The 17,412-nt window shown below is 33.7% G+C and overlaps 1 protein-coding gene across 20 annotated transcripts in view; it reads right to left on the minus strand.

Moving 5' to 3' along the window:
* The window catches only part of HMBOX1 (homeobox containing 1), a 152,123-nt gene that overhangs the window by 74,186 nt on the left and 60,525 nt on the right, over positions 1–17,412 (minus strand). For 14 of the 20 annotated variants that reach the window (XM_079139968.1, XM_079139967.1, XM_079139960.1 and 11 more), the window contains exons 2-4: positions 14,855–14,923; positions 11,159–11,238; positions 3,814–4,290 (exon numbers count right to left, since the gene is read on the minus strand). In XM_079139968.1, coding sequence (XP_078996094.1) covers positions 3,814–4,290; positions 11,159–11,181 — 500 coding nt within the window. In that variant the 5' untranslated portion in view covers positions 11,182–11,238; positions 14,855–14,923. Of the gene's footprint in view, positions 1–3,813; positions 4,291–11,158; positions 11,239–11,841; positions 12,018–14,854; positions 14,924–17,412 lie in introns of those variants that run through there. The other 6 variants (XM_079139969.1, XM_079139977.1, XM_079139975.1 and 3 more) reach the window with 2 other exon arrangements.

Here is a 17,412-nt window from a genome sequence, read left to right on the forward strand (position 1 = left end):
GTTTAAGTTCCCCAAATCAGAGTGAAAAAAAGTTATTTATGGTTGATTAAAATGACATTGCTTCATTTTCTGGAACAAAAGATATTAAAGATAACACATTTTAAAATGATGTACTTTAAGACCTTTCACAGTCTCTTAACACAGATTGAGCATTCTTTAGAATTCTTAAAAAATAGTCATCTATCTCATAGATACCCACAGATAAAGCAGACTACTGCGATAGTCTGTTTCACACTTGCAAAAATATAACTGCGTACCAATGTCTTTCACATTTGAATTAAAACTTAAGAATTTCCACTATGAAGACACACAAAGCATAACTAAAAAAATTTAAAAGATAACACAAGCCAGGAGTGGTGGCACACAACTGTAATCCCAGTGATTCATGAGGATAAGGCAGAAGAATTGTAAGATTAAGACCAGCCTTAGCAACTTAGCAAAACCTTGTCCCCAGAATTTTTTTTAAAAAGGATGGGGATGTAGCACAGTGGTAGAGCACCCCTGGGTTCAATCCCCAGGACTGAAAACAAACAAACAAACAAAAATAAACAAAACACAAACAAACAAAAACCACTAAAAGGAAAGCTACAATATGTGAATAACCATATTGTACTTCATGGCCATTTCATCTTGTTACCTATAAAACATATACATTTTACCTGCACAAGTGAATATAGACTGAGACTCCCTTATCCTAAATGCATGGCAACATTAAGTGTTTTAGATTTTGGATGCTTTTGGACCCCAAGTGTAACCACAAAATTATGTTTCATATAAACCTCACATAGCCTAAAGGTAATTCTATACAATATTTTAAATAATTTTTCCCATTAATAATGTTGTACAACTTTCTACTTGTATCACGTAAGTGGCTCAGAAAATTTTGGATTTTCGAGCATTTCAGATTTCAGTATTTTTAATTAGGGATACTCAACCCTTCATTGTTAGGCCTACAGATAATCAACTTGCAAGAGAGTCTCAGTATTTTGTATAAAATACTAACATACTCATAAAATTTAGTACAGGGGTGCTAAGAATAACATCCTGAATGTGTGCACACATAATGAGCAGATAAACATCTGTAGAGGTATACTATTATATTAGCAGATGTAGACACACATACTCCTATATACATTCATATATTAATAGAAATATTTTTGTTGTTGTTGATGGACCTTTATTATATTCATTTATTTATATACGCAGTGCTGAGAATCGAACCCAGTGACTCACGTGTGCTAGGCAAGGGCTCTACCACTGAGCCACAATCCCAGCCCAAGATATATTTTTTTAAAGACATTAAAATGTAAAATGAGCCATGATTCTTGGCTTTAAAGTCTTCCTAAGATGTTATATTCAACAATTTATTAAAATTCACATGCAGGTTTGCCTTTCTTTTTTTTTTTACCATAATTTAAAAAAAGGAAAAGTAGCAGTTTCTTTCTTTCTGACTCTTTCTTAACAAGTTATTCAGGTATATAATTATAACTTGATGACATTCTATCTCCACTATGTACCTTGAAATTATAATCCAGAATAGACTCAACAGATATAAGATTTGGAAAATGCATCTTATGATTGAATGCCTAGAGGTTGCTGAACATAAGCAAGTGAGAGGTGGATTTTGTACATAAAAATGAAGGCAGGAAGACATTCATAATGTCACCAGTGCTGAGTGATCAGCAAACGCAGTATATACCTAGGCAGGCAAGGAGTACTCAAAGATCTACTGGTCAAAAAAAAAAAAAAATTCTAAAATTCTGACAAATAAAAATTCATTTGATGGATAAGTGATTGATTTGGAGTGACAAATATCATGTGCAGAAGGGGAATGGCAAGCCCAGTAAGGAAGGCCATTCATGGTGTGTCTCAAGTTATATAAACCATTTTTCCTAAATTCTTGTTAAAATCTATACACATGAATAATTTATTCACAGAAGCAACATATATCAGCAACATTAATAATAAAAACATGGGTTATAATTTAGGCTCTGTTTCATAATATTTAAGTTTTGAGAGGATGAATTATTAAATTATTATGAGTTGAATTTTTATGTTTGTCTTCTGTAAACTTGAGCAAAGAGTCAGGGGACCACACTAGAGGAAAGCAGAGTGTAGAAATGGGAGAAGGTACAAAGGCAGAGGATCACAGGGTGCCAAAAGATACAAGGAGACCCCTATATGAGTAAAGGATACCAAAAAAGCAGTTCTAGGAAGGAAGCAGAGAAGATAGTGTCTCACTCAAGTAGGAGAGTATCCCAGTTGTGCAAAGTGACAGTATGCAAGTTAAATACCAATTATAATGTATAAACCTGTACATATTTAACAGTGAAACTTGAACATGTGTAGTGAGGGATTTAACTATAAATTCCCATTGTTGCTAACAAGTTTACTGTTTATTTTGTGATATAAAGCAGCTGAAATAAAGCATTATGCCAAACTATGAGTAAAAAGTCAAATTTTTAGATCTTTATTAGACTGTCCAATCTTCTACAGTATTTTGTTAAAAAGACAATGACCCATATTTCCTGGTACTGTAATACATATTAACTATAATGTTGAAAGCTTATAAAAAATGAGTAACAACAACAACAAAAACAGACTAAAACCTAGAAAATTACTTTTATTGTTGATATCTTCTCTACGCAGGATAATTAAAAGTTCATCTTATTATATTTCAAAAGTTCATCTTCCTATATATGCTCAAACAATTCTCCTTTTAATCTTAACAATACATGTGTTAAATTCAAAAGGAGCAGCTAGGGTTGGGGATGTGGTTCAATGGTAGACTGCATCTATACTCTTTTTTTTCCTACTGTTTTATTTGTTGTTGTTATATATTAGGATTCATTTTGACATAATTATAAAAGGAAGGAATAAGTTTCTCCATCTATAATATTTACCAGACTAAAGATATACCTTGTCTTTTCTGGTATCCCTTAATATTAAATAATATTAATTAAATATTAAATAGTTTTATTTTTTAAATAAAGTTTTACCTTTTAAAACAGAGGCTGTCCTTTAAGATTGAAGACAAATTGATCCACTTACTCAACATATTAAGTGCTTAATATGTACAAAGGAAAACTCTAGGCTCTGGACACACACAACAATGGAAAGTACATGGTGTCATCCTTGAAATGTCCCAGGTCTGGTGTGATGCCTTTCTTTAGTACCTCTGTTCAAACTGAGCTTCTCTTCTTGGTTTGTAAAACTCTTAAGTATTTATATTTAACTTGTAATAGATAATGTGTGTGTGTGTTTTCATGTACATGCATCTACTACTAAAATTAGAACTTAAGCTTCTTGCAGGCAGAAATCATGTCAATCTCTCTTCCTAAAAATTATGTCTTTTTAAAAAATCTTTTTATTAGTATATGGTAGTTCTAAAAATTACTTCTTTTGAAACACTTGCTTAAATTATTTTGTGGCTTGAAATGTTAGTGGGAAAAATGAAGAGTGTACATATTCAGTATCATGATAAAATTATCTTATTCCTCAGAAAAAGTACTTAAAGTTAAGGATTATACTAATGTTCATTAGACAGAAGTGAGCTGCTAGAGCCACAAAAAGGCTAAGCTTTCATAAACAGAATGGAAAAGGTTCATCAACTATTCAAAAAAAGGGGGGGGGGGCTAAAGTAGAAAAGCTCAAATTTGAATTAAAAACATAATATTTGAATATAGTTTTTTCCATATCCAAAGGAGGGAGAAATATCAGTTCTTATAGGTAAGTAGCTGAAATAGTTACTACTTAAAAACAATCTAATAACATAGACATTTTTGGAGAGTCTTAATAAGCAAAGTAACTAACCTCATTAATTCTTCCACTTTATCATCTACATCTAGGTCCTCTTCTGATGCTTCAAAACTATATGACCTTTGACCCATGCTGTTTGCATGATAGCGAGTTGGTGACATCTTCCCATTGGATGTAGACAATCGCTCATTATTCTCCCTCCCATTTTGATTAGTAGTGCAAGGCTGTGGGGAGGTATCATAACTGTTGCTAGGTGATGGGGACATTCCCGAATGCTGGGTCTGTGTGGAAGCTGTAGCTGTAGAGGAAGATGCTGGAACATTGTTGGTACTGTTCCCATATGAACTTCCTCCATAGCTGGACCTTCTCCCAAACTTGTCACTATGCTCTTGATCAAGCCGGTCCAAAGTTTCCAAGGCATGGAGAATTTCATGTTTAGTCATTCCAGTACGCCGAAGGCGCTGAAGCAGATCTATCTGTTCTATGGTAAATCTGGGTTCATCTGTATAGTGAGACATGGTTTCCAGCAAACTAAAAAAAAATAAAAATAAATAAGTCTTTTATATTGACAATATCTACTAAAGAACATATCCTTATAAACAATGCAGAGAAGAATTATTATCTCTATATCAACTTCTTTATGGAAAATAGTAAGAGATGTCCCATGCTAGAACAAAACATTAGGAAACTAAGGCTCAGAGTACTTTTGTACCTTATAAAAATTCTGAATAAAAAGCAGAAAAAATAATTTAAGCCTAAGTCTTACTGACTCCAAAAGCATAAATCTTTGTACTTTCCAAAATATAGTAGGACTTATTAGAATAAAAGGATTCAGGATAAAGAATGTTATACTCCTTTAAGCCTCTAGTTAAAATCATTTAAGTGAAATCACTTTAATTACTGAGGGACTAGGGGGTTCTGGAATAGTTTTTATATTAAAATCTATTGTTCCATCAAATTGTTATACTGAATGCATATACAAACATGTAACAATAAATTCCACCATTATGTATAACTAACTTAAAAATCGTTGTTCCATCTAGAATTTATATGTACTTAATCAGTGTGAAAGGATTTGGCCTTATTTCATTGTAAATGGATAGTTGTCCGATATACTTTACGAATAATGTACTTCTTTTCTGATCTGAAAGCACAACTTTATGATATACAAAACTTAAGCTGGCAGAAATCTAGAATTTCTATGTGAAGTCTCCATAGTTTCTAAAACAGGTTCACTAATAATTAAACAAAAACAAATATGTATATTGTATGGACAGAAATTAACATGTTGCAGGTCATTTGTGCTTATAGGCACAATATCTGCCTTGTCCCTGTACACATTATGGTCTGCTTTCTTCCAATACTTACTTGTAAAACAAACTATCTATCATTAAACAAAAACCTATTTTCATGATTACTATATTCCTTCTTGATTGCCTAGGTTTCCTCTCCAAAATTTTATAATGAAAATTTTTAAATATATAGAAAAGTTAAAATAACTGTAAAATCAGTTAACACCCATATACTAACCACCTATATTGACCATTCTCTTTTTTGACATTTGTATCATTTTATGTACATCCAGTCCTTTATCCATACATCATTGAATTCACTGAATTTTTGGATGCACTTCAAAATCATTTATATTCATCTCTACATTTGCCTCTAAAGACTTCAGCACGTACATTATCAATTTGAGCTTGGTCTCTGTTCAGGTGCCTTTTTCCTTTCGAAGTAAAATTTACATTAAAAAAAAGAAGTATACTTGCATGGTGGCACATGCATGAAATTCCAGTGGCTTGGGAGGCTGAGGCAGGAGGATCAAGAGTTCAAAGCCAGCCTCAGCAAAAGCAAGGCGCTAAGCAACTCAGTGAGCCCCTGTCTCTAAATAAAATAGGGCTGGGGATGTGGCTCAATGGTTGAGTGCCCCTGAGTTCAATCCCCATCCCCACCCCCCAAAAAAGTATACCATTCTATGTTTTACTATGCTAAGAGTTTTAAGAAGTACACAAACCTGTATAATCATACTTTCATATGAAGACACTGAATATGTCCATCACTTGAGGAAGTTTCCTCAGGCACCTACTCAGACAAGCCCAGTCCCTTTTCCTTGGAGGCAACTACTATTTCAGGTTGTCCTTCCTCCGCCATGGATTAATTTTCCCTGTTTTAAAATCTCATTTCTACTCTCTATTTACTCTTATGTGTTACGCCACTTTCACTAAGTTTAGATATTTTGAGATTCGCTGATGACGACAAAGTATCAGCAGTTTGTTCCTTTTCACTGCTAAGCAGTATTTCACTATACACTAGATACACATCTGTTTATCCATTATACTGATGGGCACTAGGGTTTTTATCCAATTATCAGCTATTCTGAATGCTTTGGTTATTTTAAGTGTATATTATTCATTTTCATTTTAGCTTCTCTGTCATAATATATCATCACCTGTTGGGAGAAAACACTTTTGACTAGAGTGATTCATTAACCTTTTCAATTTCAAAAAAATCTATTAACCTTGTTTAATACACACAATCTCTTATAAAATGTTATGTAGGGTTGGCAGTATTCTGCATCTTCATTTTTATGCTCATTGATTACACACGTATATTATATCTTTGAAAGCTCATACAAGTTGGATTCTACTGGTTTGTGCACTTCAGGAGTTTACTATACTTAAATGTTAAAAATATCTTGAAAAAAAAATATCTTGAAAAAGCTATGTGAATATTTTTCTAACATTGTATAAGAGATACTTAACACTTTTAGTTTCTGTTTAAAACCTTAGCACTTAATCTATTCTATGGAGTGTTTAGCAATATATCAATCCTATGAAGTTCTTTTTCAAAGTAGCTGCCAAATCCAAATAATTTACCCCTAATTTACTTTCTTGGTAAATTCTGGTTCCTATACATCCTTCTTTCCCCCTGAAAATCAAACAGACAGACTGGCACAGTGGCATACATCTATAATTCCAGTTATTCAGGTTGCACGCAGGATAATCTCAAGTTTAAGGCCAGCCTGGGCAACTTAACAAAATACTGTCACAAAAGAAAAACTAAACAGGTCTGAGAATGTAAGTTAGTGGTACAGCACCCCTGGCTTCAATTCTTAGTATGAGGGGAGTGGGGCAGGGAGAGGAAGAAGGGAAAAGGAGGAGAAGAGGAAGGCAGGAGGGAAGTAAGAGGAGAACTGAAAAAGAAGAAAAAATAGAACTGTTGCTACCTTCATTCATCATCCTATCAAAATATTAAATAAACTAATCTTTAGATTTGTGACTTCAAGAACTATTTTATTGTATGGACAAAAAAGATCAATCGTGATTTTTTTTCTATTCTATTTATATTACAGCACATAGCAATTTGTATCTAATTCTTCAAACCTTGCCCTGTTTGCATATTAGCATAAAACAAAAGTAAATTATGTGACTTTCACATGTTACTGAAAAGCATCCATCCATCCATCCCAATGCATGAATTAAAACTAGATTTCTCAGTACCCGAAACTATTCATTATGTACTATGTGTGTGTATGTGTGTGAATTGAGGGGTGCTCTACCACTGAGTTACATCCTCAGCTTTTTTTATTTTGAGATAAGGTCTCCCTAAGTTGCCCAGACTAGCCTTGAACTTGTGGTTCTCCTGCCTCAGCCTCCTGATTCAATGAGACTAAAGGCATGTGCCACTGCACTCAGCCGAAACTATGTAATATTTCCTATTATTCTGCATTCATTTATAATTAGAAACCACTTTATTTCAGAAGTCACAAAAGGAAAGAAACAGTAGGCACCTATTATTTTGTTTACTTAGAACATCTAGCTATTTCCAAATACATGTTCTTGGGGTTGCTCCTGACAATAATCCACTTCCAGATAATAGGGTGGGCTTGGCAAAGAGGCCAAGACTTATTCTCCTTAAAAATTTCTAGTTAAACTGGGAGTAAGAAGGGCAGTCACTATAACTGTGCTTAGTAACAGAAAGATGTTAAGTCTTGTAAATTCTTTACCACATAGAAGAAGCTAGTTTGTGGAAGAATAAACTTGGTATCAAGTTTATTTCTTGCTATCAAGAAATGCAGAGAAGAACAATGGAAAAAAGCTCTGCAGTGTTCCTGTCTTTTATTCCAGCAATTCCTAAGCCTGATACATTACTGCTCTCCTTGTTGCTTTATTATGGGAGAGAATAAATTTCCCTTTATGCTTCAACTTGTTGAAATAAGGTATCTGTAACTTTTACCAAGAGAAGATCATAATGCAAAAATACAGCTAAAGCAAAAAAACCTGCAGATGCTAGAAGGGAATGGATGATCACTATAGAGTTCGAATGACAAGATCATAATGAGCATGATCAAATCATGCATTTGACACTGAAGACATAGTATCTTATGAGAAAAACCCCAAGATCATAAGCATTCTTAGACACTAAGAACAATATCCCAATGTGCATTAACATAAAGGCAAACATAATGACATTTTCACATTTTATTTATCATAATTTACCTAGTTTAAGCACATAATCATGAAATTAAATGACCTATAAAGGTCATTTAAGTCCATGATACCAGCAATTCTTTCATAATAAACAGATAAGATGTAAGAACTCAATTTTCTTATGTACAAGGATTGTTCAAAGAATAAGAAACATTTTTCACTTTAAATTACTAATCTGTATGTAGAAAAAGACCAATAATAATCGAAAATAATGTGAGAAGAATTTAAACACTATAATAGAGACAATGTTTAAAATATAAAAGAACAATTAAATTTGGGAATTATGCTTGGTTCATAAACCAACATTCCAGGAAAAGACTGTATCATGAGACCATAACAATAAAGTATTTTGCAATAAATTGTATTCTCACTTGAATATATACCTACACCCTTCTTCAACTGGGCACTAAATCCAGAACATCCTTTTATTTACTAACATCCACAAACATGTAAGGCAAAGAAGGTTAAAGCCTTCATGATTAACCTTGAAATCACATGGGCAAAAAGAACATTACTACCTTACTAACATCAACAGTTAGTAAGATTGGACTAGATATCAAAGCTGCTTCTTCTTCAGCTGGATTCTGCTGTTTTTATCTGGAATGACTAGGCAAATTAAGTTTTGTTTTGCACATGAGGTGTTTACTGCAGGATGATTTAATGCATTCTAGAGTCAATCATAATATTCATCAGTTAAAGATGTACTCAAGCCCAACTTACTACTTTGGGAACAGTGCCTTCTTTCTCAATAATACCATCAAAGGAGCAGCAATTTTAAAATAAGAAAATGACAATTTAGAACAAGTAAAAAATGAAGTCCTACTGGGAACTGACCTTGAAAGTGTAGTAAAAATGATTCTGTAATTCAAATCAATAGGAGAACTGATGAAAACATAAGAACAGAGGCTATAACTATAGATAATGGTCTAAAACTGTTCTTTTCATAATAAAAGGACTTGGAGAGAAGTAGGATTATATTCTAATGTGTGAAGAATACTTTGATAGTTTTAAATTATCACTGAGTTTACTGTAGCTATCTTATGCACATCTGGTGAAAAAAAAATCTATTATGTGGCCTTGAAATGATTCCTAACACATAGTTTGCTACCTGAATGATACATGTTACTTTTCTATAAGAACTGGGAGCATATTCCCCTCTCTGTTCCAGAGTGTGGTGGCCTATCAGATTCTACACATGAGAATTTGGAGCTACTCCTCTTCCTACCTTGGGAATATTAAATTAACAAACCTTTATACATGAGAACTTGCAGTCAATACCTTTGCCTTTGGGAACTTCCCTTTATTTTTATTTTTTAACACACCTCATCAGACCTCTTATGTGAGTTACTGACCTCAACTTCTAGACTTTAAAACACACATAACCTTACAAGTCTCACAGATACTTCGAGAGCTCAGGCTATGACAAGTCTTGGGCTTTGAAGTTTTACCTGCCAATACTGTCCTCTAGAATCAAGTGACTTTGTTTATGTATCTTCATGTCTTACAAGGCATCCACTGTGGTGGTCAAGCCAAGAACCATTCCTCAGTCTTAGACTTCAGTTTACACAGCAGCCAACTTCTATCCTATCAGAGCAATCATACTTGAATGATTTTGGAACACACTATGTAATTAAATGTACCTCATCAGTCAAGGGTGTTCCCCATAAGATTTGTTCATGTTATTCTCCCCCTACTTTAGAATTGTGAACCTGAAAAAAAAATTCTCTTTGTATGTTAAGAATTGTGTGACTTGTGAAAATATACTTTGATCATCTCATTATTTCTATCATATCCAACAAAATTCAAGTAGAAACATGAACCTTTAGAGGGAGACATAAATCTGGTGTGGAATCAGAGAACTGGAGATCATTTAGAGAAAAGTCATTCTTTCTAATATTTACTGTACCTACTATGTGTTAAGAGCCAGTATGAGTTACAAAGGATGCTAAAAGGAACAAATCAGGCAAAAATTTCTGGCCTTAGGATGTCACTGGTAATAGCTACTGAGAACAGCTATTAGTAAATAAATGATTAAAAAGGAGAAATCAAGACCCAAAGAGATGAAGTGTCTTCACAAGGACATAGCTATTCAACAGGAACTCAGGCTATAGTTCACACCCTTTGAATGTATCTCAGAAACTTTCTACTAAATCATAGAATCAATGAGAGGAGAAAAAAAACTTTAATCAAAAACCTGAATAATAAGGAAAATCTATCTTAATGTCTATTTATTGGATTATAGAACTGTCAACCAAAATGGAAGAAATTTAAGTGAAACACAGACTCCACCAAATTTTAGAAAATACTTATGCTAAAGGCACTCTGCATTAGACTCTAAAGATGCTCTTAATGAGCTAATAGATACTTCATCTTCTCTAATAACTGAAATTCCCGGAATACTTTTATTCAGAGAGCCATTTCCTATGAACTGGTGGTTACGGTTCATATTCTAGCACAAAAACACTCTCAACACAATAACACCATCTCAATTTGTATTTTTTGCCTGATTCCAAAGAAAGGCTACAACTACATTAGCTAACAGACTAATTACATTACCATTTGCAGCAGGTAAAGAGAAATGGCTAACGTGCTGGAATTCTGCACACAAAAAGGCAGTATTAAGGTAACATGCTCCCCACATTCTGCTTGTCGCTTCATGTTCAACTAAAACAATGTCAAAACCCAGAGTTGAACACAAAAATAATAAAATGCTGATAGATTTGAAAATTTATTTCTTACTACATGATTATGACACTAGCTCAACCTTAATGTCAAGAAGACACCATTTGATTCTTCTTCTAAAATATTCTTTCAATTCTACAAATATCTGAAGTCAAATATGAATCATAATCCTAATAATTTCTTTATTGAAGCAACTGAGAGAATAAAAATTGAGAAGGATTACTTACACCACTGGAAAAGAACTGAGCATACTTTACATGAGGTGGATCAATATCCTTTCCAGAGATGATCAGTGTTCTCTACCATTCTGTAGAATAAAGATAGGAAATTGAGAAATATTTAGGTTATTCAAGTGTTGAATAAAAAAAGTCTTAATTATATAACTTAAGGATACTGAATTAACATTAGCTAATTATGTTTTTAAAGATGATTTTGTTAATTTTGAAATGATAGACTGATTTAAAGCAAAACTGTAAGAAAACGGAAAAGTAAGTGTTAATGATAGTTTTCCAAATAATTCACTTGAAATAAGTACTGAAAATATCTAAGTTCAATCTGTTACCAGGAACAACCCAAATATGCAATGGAATACATATATTATAATGATATTAAAGATAACTTTTTGATAATAACACCAGTGCATTTATAAAGAATTATTTTTTTGGAGAGTGCTAGGGATTGAACCAGGGGCATTCTACCACTGACCTACATCCCCAGCCTAGTCATTCATTCATTCATTCATTCATTCATTCATTCATTCACTCACTCGGTACTGGGGATTTAACTCAGGGGCACTTTACCACTGAGTTACATCCCTAGCCCTTTTTTATTTTGAGAGAGGGTTTCACCAAATTGCTTAGAGCAACTTGATTAAGTTGCTCAAGTTGGCTTGAACTTTCGATCCTCTTGCCTCAGCCTCCCCAGCTGCTTGGATTACAGGCATGCACCACCATGCAGGGTCTGGCTAAATTACTTAGGGCCTCGCTAAATTGCCCAGGCGGGACTCAATCTTGCAATCCTCCTGCCTCAACCCCCCAAGTTGCTGGAATTACAGACATGTGTCACTGCATCCAGCTATGAAAAAGTCTATAAAGAAAAATAAATCCCATCATGAATATAACTAAATGTCATAACTGTAGGGTAATTTCTGGTTCTAAGTATATTACTTATTTTATTGCTAGAATAATCTTAAGTGACTTAATTCCTCTAAAGTCTCAACTTCAGCATCTATAAGACAGGGAAAACAGACTGTACTTCAAAGGGTTATTACAGACTTCTAAAAAAATTTAACAGGGCACAGTAACACATGTCTATAATTTCAGCTCCAAAGGAGACTGAGGGAAGATGATCATAAGTTTGAAGCTGTGTGGGTAACTTGGCATGACTCTGTCTCAAAATAAAAAACAAAAGGGGATAGGGCTGTAGCTCAGCGGTAGTGTGCCCCTGGGTTCAATCCCCTGTACTGAAACAAACAAACAAACAAACATAAATAAATAAATAAACCAACTTACATAGGGAGGATGAAGCACTTCTCAAACTACCTAGTGGCAGGGGTTATTACTCATTACTACCAATTTTATAAAGGGACAGATACCCATATTGCCTTGATGACTGAACACAATATACAATAGAGTGCATCTAGTAATCCTGTCTTCTGACTTTAGTCTACTGCTTTATTCACAATTGAGACATTTTGGCCTCTCTCTACTGAGACATATCTTCTCAAAAATTGAACACTATTATTCATGATTTAGGAACCAAAGGTTACAAAAACTAAACTTAATAGCAGTTTCACACCATAATCTATAGACAATTATTTCCATTAACTCAAAGTTAAGATTGTGACTTAGACAAAAGTCATAAAAAGATTCATTAAAAATACAGGTTAAAAAACTAATTCAGCACTGAATTACATTAAGCAAGACCAAAGTGTGTAACAATGACTAATGATATATGTGAAATGTACAGGGTAAAGTTAGAAACCATTCACATTTGCATATCCTAAATTGTGGCCTTAATGAAGTTCCTGTTGTAGTTAATTTTATTGCTGACTTAAAAATAATACCTGTCCTAAAAATGTAGGTGTAAAGTACAAAGAAAATCTACTGAATATGTTGCTGATTGCACTTCCTGGGCAAAATAGCAAAATCTTATCTATAAAAAATTAAACCCGAGGTAAAGACAGGTTAAAAAAAAAAATGAATCACAGTAACACATTCTACAACAAAATTTAGAAGATGATATGTTTTCTTAACAAAGACCAGAAACATAAAAAGATGGCCATGAAATTTAATTTTACTTTGATTTTTATGCAGGTCTGTTGGGGCTTATAGCAGGACCTCATTCCAAAATAATCACCTCCTACAATTATTATTCAATATCCTTCACACGGAATCCAGTTTTATCCATCTAAAATATGTTAAAAATAAAACAATCCCAGCAACTGAGGAAAGTGAGGTAGGAAGATCTCAAGTTCAAGGCCAGTCTCAGCAACTCAGCAAGACTCTGCCTCAAAAAATAAATAAATAAATAAGTAAATAAATAAATAAATGAACTGGGGATGTAGCTCAGTGGTAAAAGACAGCTGGGTTCAATCCCTGGTACCTAACAAACAAACAAAAATGTTAAAATATAGAACTACATAATCCTCACTTCAATAAATTAGATATTATTGGTCCTTTCAACTGAAATTAGGAAGTGAAACTATTTCCTGACTAGACACTTTTTTTAAAAAACAATGCAAATTGTGAATAAATATGATAGATGTAGGTTTAAAAATCATAAAATGTCAAAAGGCAGGAGATGTGGGCATCCTTTCTTAGTTCTCTATCTAAATTTCCTATGAATCTTTACAAAAAAAGAAAGAAATATGCACAGATCTGCAAATATCCCACATACAGTTCTTTTTTAAATAGTGGTTTTTTAAAAACCTTTTATTGTGAAAAATTCCAAACATGTACAAAAGCAGAAAGAATAGAATGACAAATGCTATGTACCCACCACCCAGCTTGAACAAGGCCAAGCTTATATCTTTCCCCTTCCTGCTACCCTGCTCCAATGGATATTTACAAGCGAATATCAGACATCTCATCATTTTAACATAATCTTGGCAAGCTTCAATAGCTGGTTACTGAAAAAGTAGATGAGATAGAAAATTTTTTAAAGTGACTAGAAGAGTATAAAAAGGGTTAAACACAAGAGAAAACTAATGATAGATTACCCGATGAGAAGAAAATAAGGGAAAACAACTATTTATCTAGATACATATGACAACAGTAAATCATAATGAAATTAATGTTTAGAATTTGTGTTTTACAAAGATGGAAAACTATGTGATACGACAAAATATTTAACACACAAGTTAATGGCTTAGCCTATAATCCCAGTTACTTGGGAGGCTAAGGCAGTCCTGTTCATTGAGCCCATGAGCTTGAGACCAGCATGGAAAACATGGGCAGACCCCCTCTCAAAACACACACACACACCAAAAAATTTTAAAAATTTTTAAAAAGAAGAAGAGGAGAAATAAAAAGAAAAAACTCAAAATTTGTCTTAGGAAAATGTTTCACTTGTGTCAAATATTCTTTTTCCCTTGAACAATACCAGATTAATGAGTTCTTACTGTGATCTGAGAAGCACATGTAGTTTTGGGTGAAGAATGGTTGGTAAAGTGAAAAAAACATAGATTCACAGACATAGGAATTAAAAACAATGAAATCAGGATATTGATTCCTCAAATAATGCACTTAAGATAGTTTAAATCTATAAATAATGACTATTACCACTATTTAAGGAGTACTTTTATGGGCCAAACATCACTGGGTAAATGCTTTACATCTAACAATTTATGTACTCTCACAATCCCCTGAGGTAGATAATTAAGACAAGACTCTACCTGATCAAGGTCAATCAGTATTACACACCTGTAATCCCAGCAACTCGGGAGACTGAGGCAGGAAATTCAAGGTCAGCCTGGGCAATTTAGCGAGATCCTGTCTCAAAATAAAAAAATAAAAAATAAAAGGACTGGGGATGTAGCTTAGCAATAGAGTGCCCCTGGGGTCAATCCCCAGTATCTTTAAAAAAAAAAAAAAAAAAAAAAATTAGTCACATGACTCCTACAGAGAAGTTAATAATGTGAGCAGAATGTAAGGGAACTATGAGTTCCCTTGTATTGGACCTAAAATTATATTACTTTTGTCCACCACCAAGCCATTTTTTGGTGTATATTAAACATATATACTACCTATTCTTTTGCATATTCACTGATAACAGTCTTGATGCAACTGAACTGACTTTCATTTTTCTCAAACTTTTTTTAAAGTAAAATAGTGACATACTTGATTTTTCTTCTAAGCATGCTACATACTTGTTTTATTTGTCTATTTTCTCTATCCCTATTGCCTATTATCTGCATCTGCTCCTGAAGTAATATTCAGAACATAAAAGGAATTCTGTGGTATTTGGTTCAAAGATTTGTAAGCAGATAAAGAGGCTAAAATATTTCATAAAGTTTATTTCATAAAGTTTCTGGAAAGTGTCTCCAGGCTAATTATTTTGAAGCTTTATCAATAAACACACTTCATCAGAAAAGTCACAGAACTGCCATTGTCCCCTAGAATCTATTATGACTAATAGTACTGAAAATATAGAACTTAATTATTGTAAAAAGTGGTGGTCTTGCAGTTACTTTCAATATGTTGCCTACTTTCTTCTACTCTAAAATAATTATATAACCTGAAAATAAAAATAATGTTTCCTTACTATTAATACTGGGTAACAGGTAAACTCTGTTGAACTCTGCTGTGAAATGTCAGGGAATACTTATTCCCAAGTCAGAGCTGAGCCATCATCTCTATCTCTGTATGTGCAGTTAACATGCTGACTCCACATGAATGCCTTCATATCATACTCTGTGTAGATGTCACTTCCTTTCATTGGGAAGTGGCTTCATTGTGGTTTGATTTCAGAGTTATTTAAATTCAAAACACATACACAGCAGTCACTGTTTATAATATACTATTTAGTATTCCCTTCTGTGGAAGTAACAGTGTGCTCCACTGTAGGCTGGTACTGTTAAGTCACACATGAACCCACTCTATTCTTACTGAAGTACAGTGCACATTTACAATAGCATGTAGAACTTTCTCTCCATGTCAGTTAGGGAAGTTGTTCCCAAACCGCACTGAGCATCGAATCACCTAGAAGTCTCCTGCAAGCATAGAATTCCCAGCAAAAGTGAAACCTACTGAATCTAAACTGGAGGTAGCAGTTTTTAAGCAGCTCCTGAGGTAATCTACTTGGAAACTATTGGTTTAATGGACAAGAAAAATTCTGATAATGCAATGTCATACCTTGTGGAAAAATACAATGCCTAGGCATAAAGACAATTTTGAGCATGTCATTGTAAAAAATATCTATTTATATTTCAAATACCAACATTCTAAGCTGAATACTTAATAAAATAAATTTAATTAAGTAGCTGTAACTGAAGTAAATTGCAGTAACTAGGATATAGGTACTTCAAAGGAATTCATATGAAAAATTGGTCTATAATTCTTAAACATTCCCCAATTAGTCTTTACTCTCTACTTCTCATCTCACACAGTAAACACTTGTTCTAGCCAATCAGTTTCCTTAGCTTTTCTGAAATACAATGCCTTCCTCCCTTTTCCTTTCTTCCAGCCTCGATGAATCCTATTTATAAGACAGAAAATATCCTTTTTAAATTCTTGGCTAGTACAGTATGACAAATACATTTTTATTATCCTGTATTATAGCAATTCATATACATAATTATCTTCCCCTACTAAGGAAATGAGCAGACACTTTGCAGAAAAAGATATACAACTGATCCACAAATATATGAAAAATGTTCAACATCTCTAGTAATTAGAGAAGTACAAACCAAAACTACCCTAAGATTTCATCTCCCCCCAATTAGAATGCCTATTCTCAAGAATACAAGCAACAATAGGTGTTGGTGAGAACACGGGGAAAAAGGTACACCTCATACATTGCTGGTGGGATTGCAAATTGCTGCAGCCACTCTGGAAAGCAGTATGGAGATTCCTCAGAAAACTTGGAATGGGCCCACCATTTAACCCAGCTATTCTACTCCTCGGTTTATACACAAAGGACTTAAAATCAGCATGCTGCAGTGACACCACATCAATGTTTATAGCAGCTCAATTCACAATACCTGGATTGTGGAACCAATCTAGATGAATGGATAAAGAAACTGTGGTATATATACACAATGGAATATTACTCAGCTATAAAGAAGAATAAAATTATGGCATTCACAGGTAAATGGATGGAGTTGGAGAATATCATGCTAAGTGAAATAAACCAATTCCAAAAAACCAAAGGCTGAATGTTTTCTCTGATAAGTGGATGCTGATACATAATGGTGGGGGGATGGAGGAATGCTGTAGTGTGTAGAGGGAAATGAGGGGATGGGAGGGGGCAGAGGGAAGGA

Source organism: Sciurus vulgaris (genome assembly GCF_902686455.1).
Source record: "Sciurus vulgaris genome assembly, chromosome: 5".
Taxonomy (NCBI): Eukaryota; Metazoa; Chordata; class Mammalia; order Rodentia; family Sciuridae; genus Sciurus; species Sciurus vulgaris.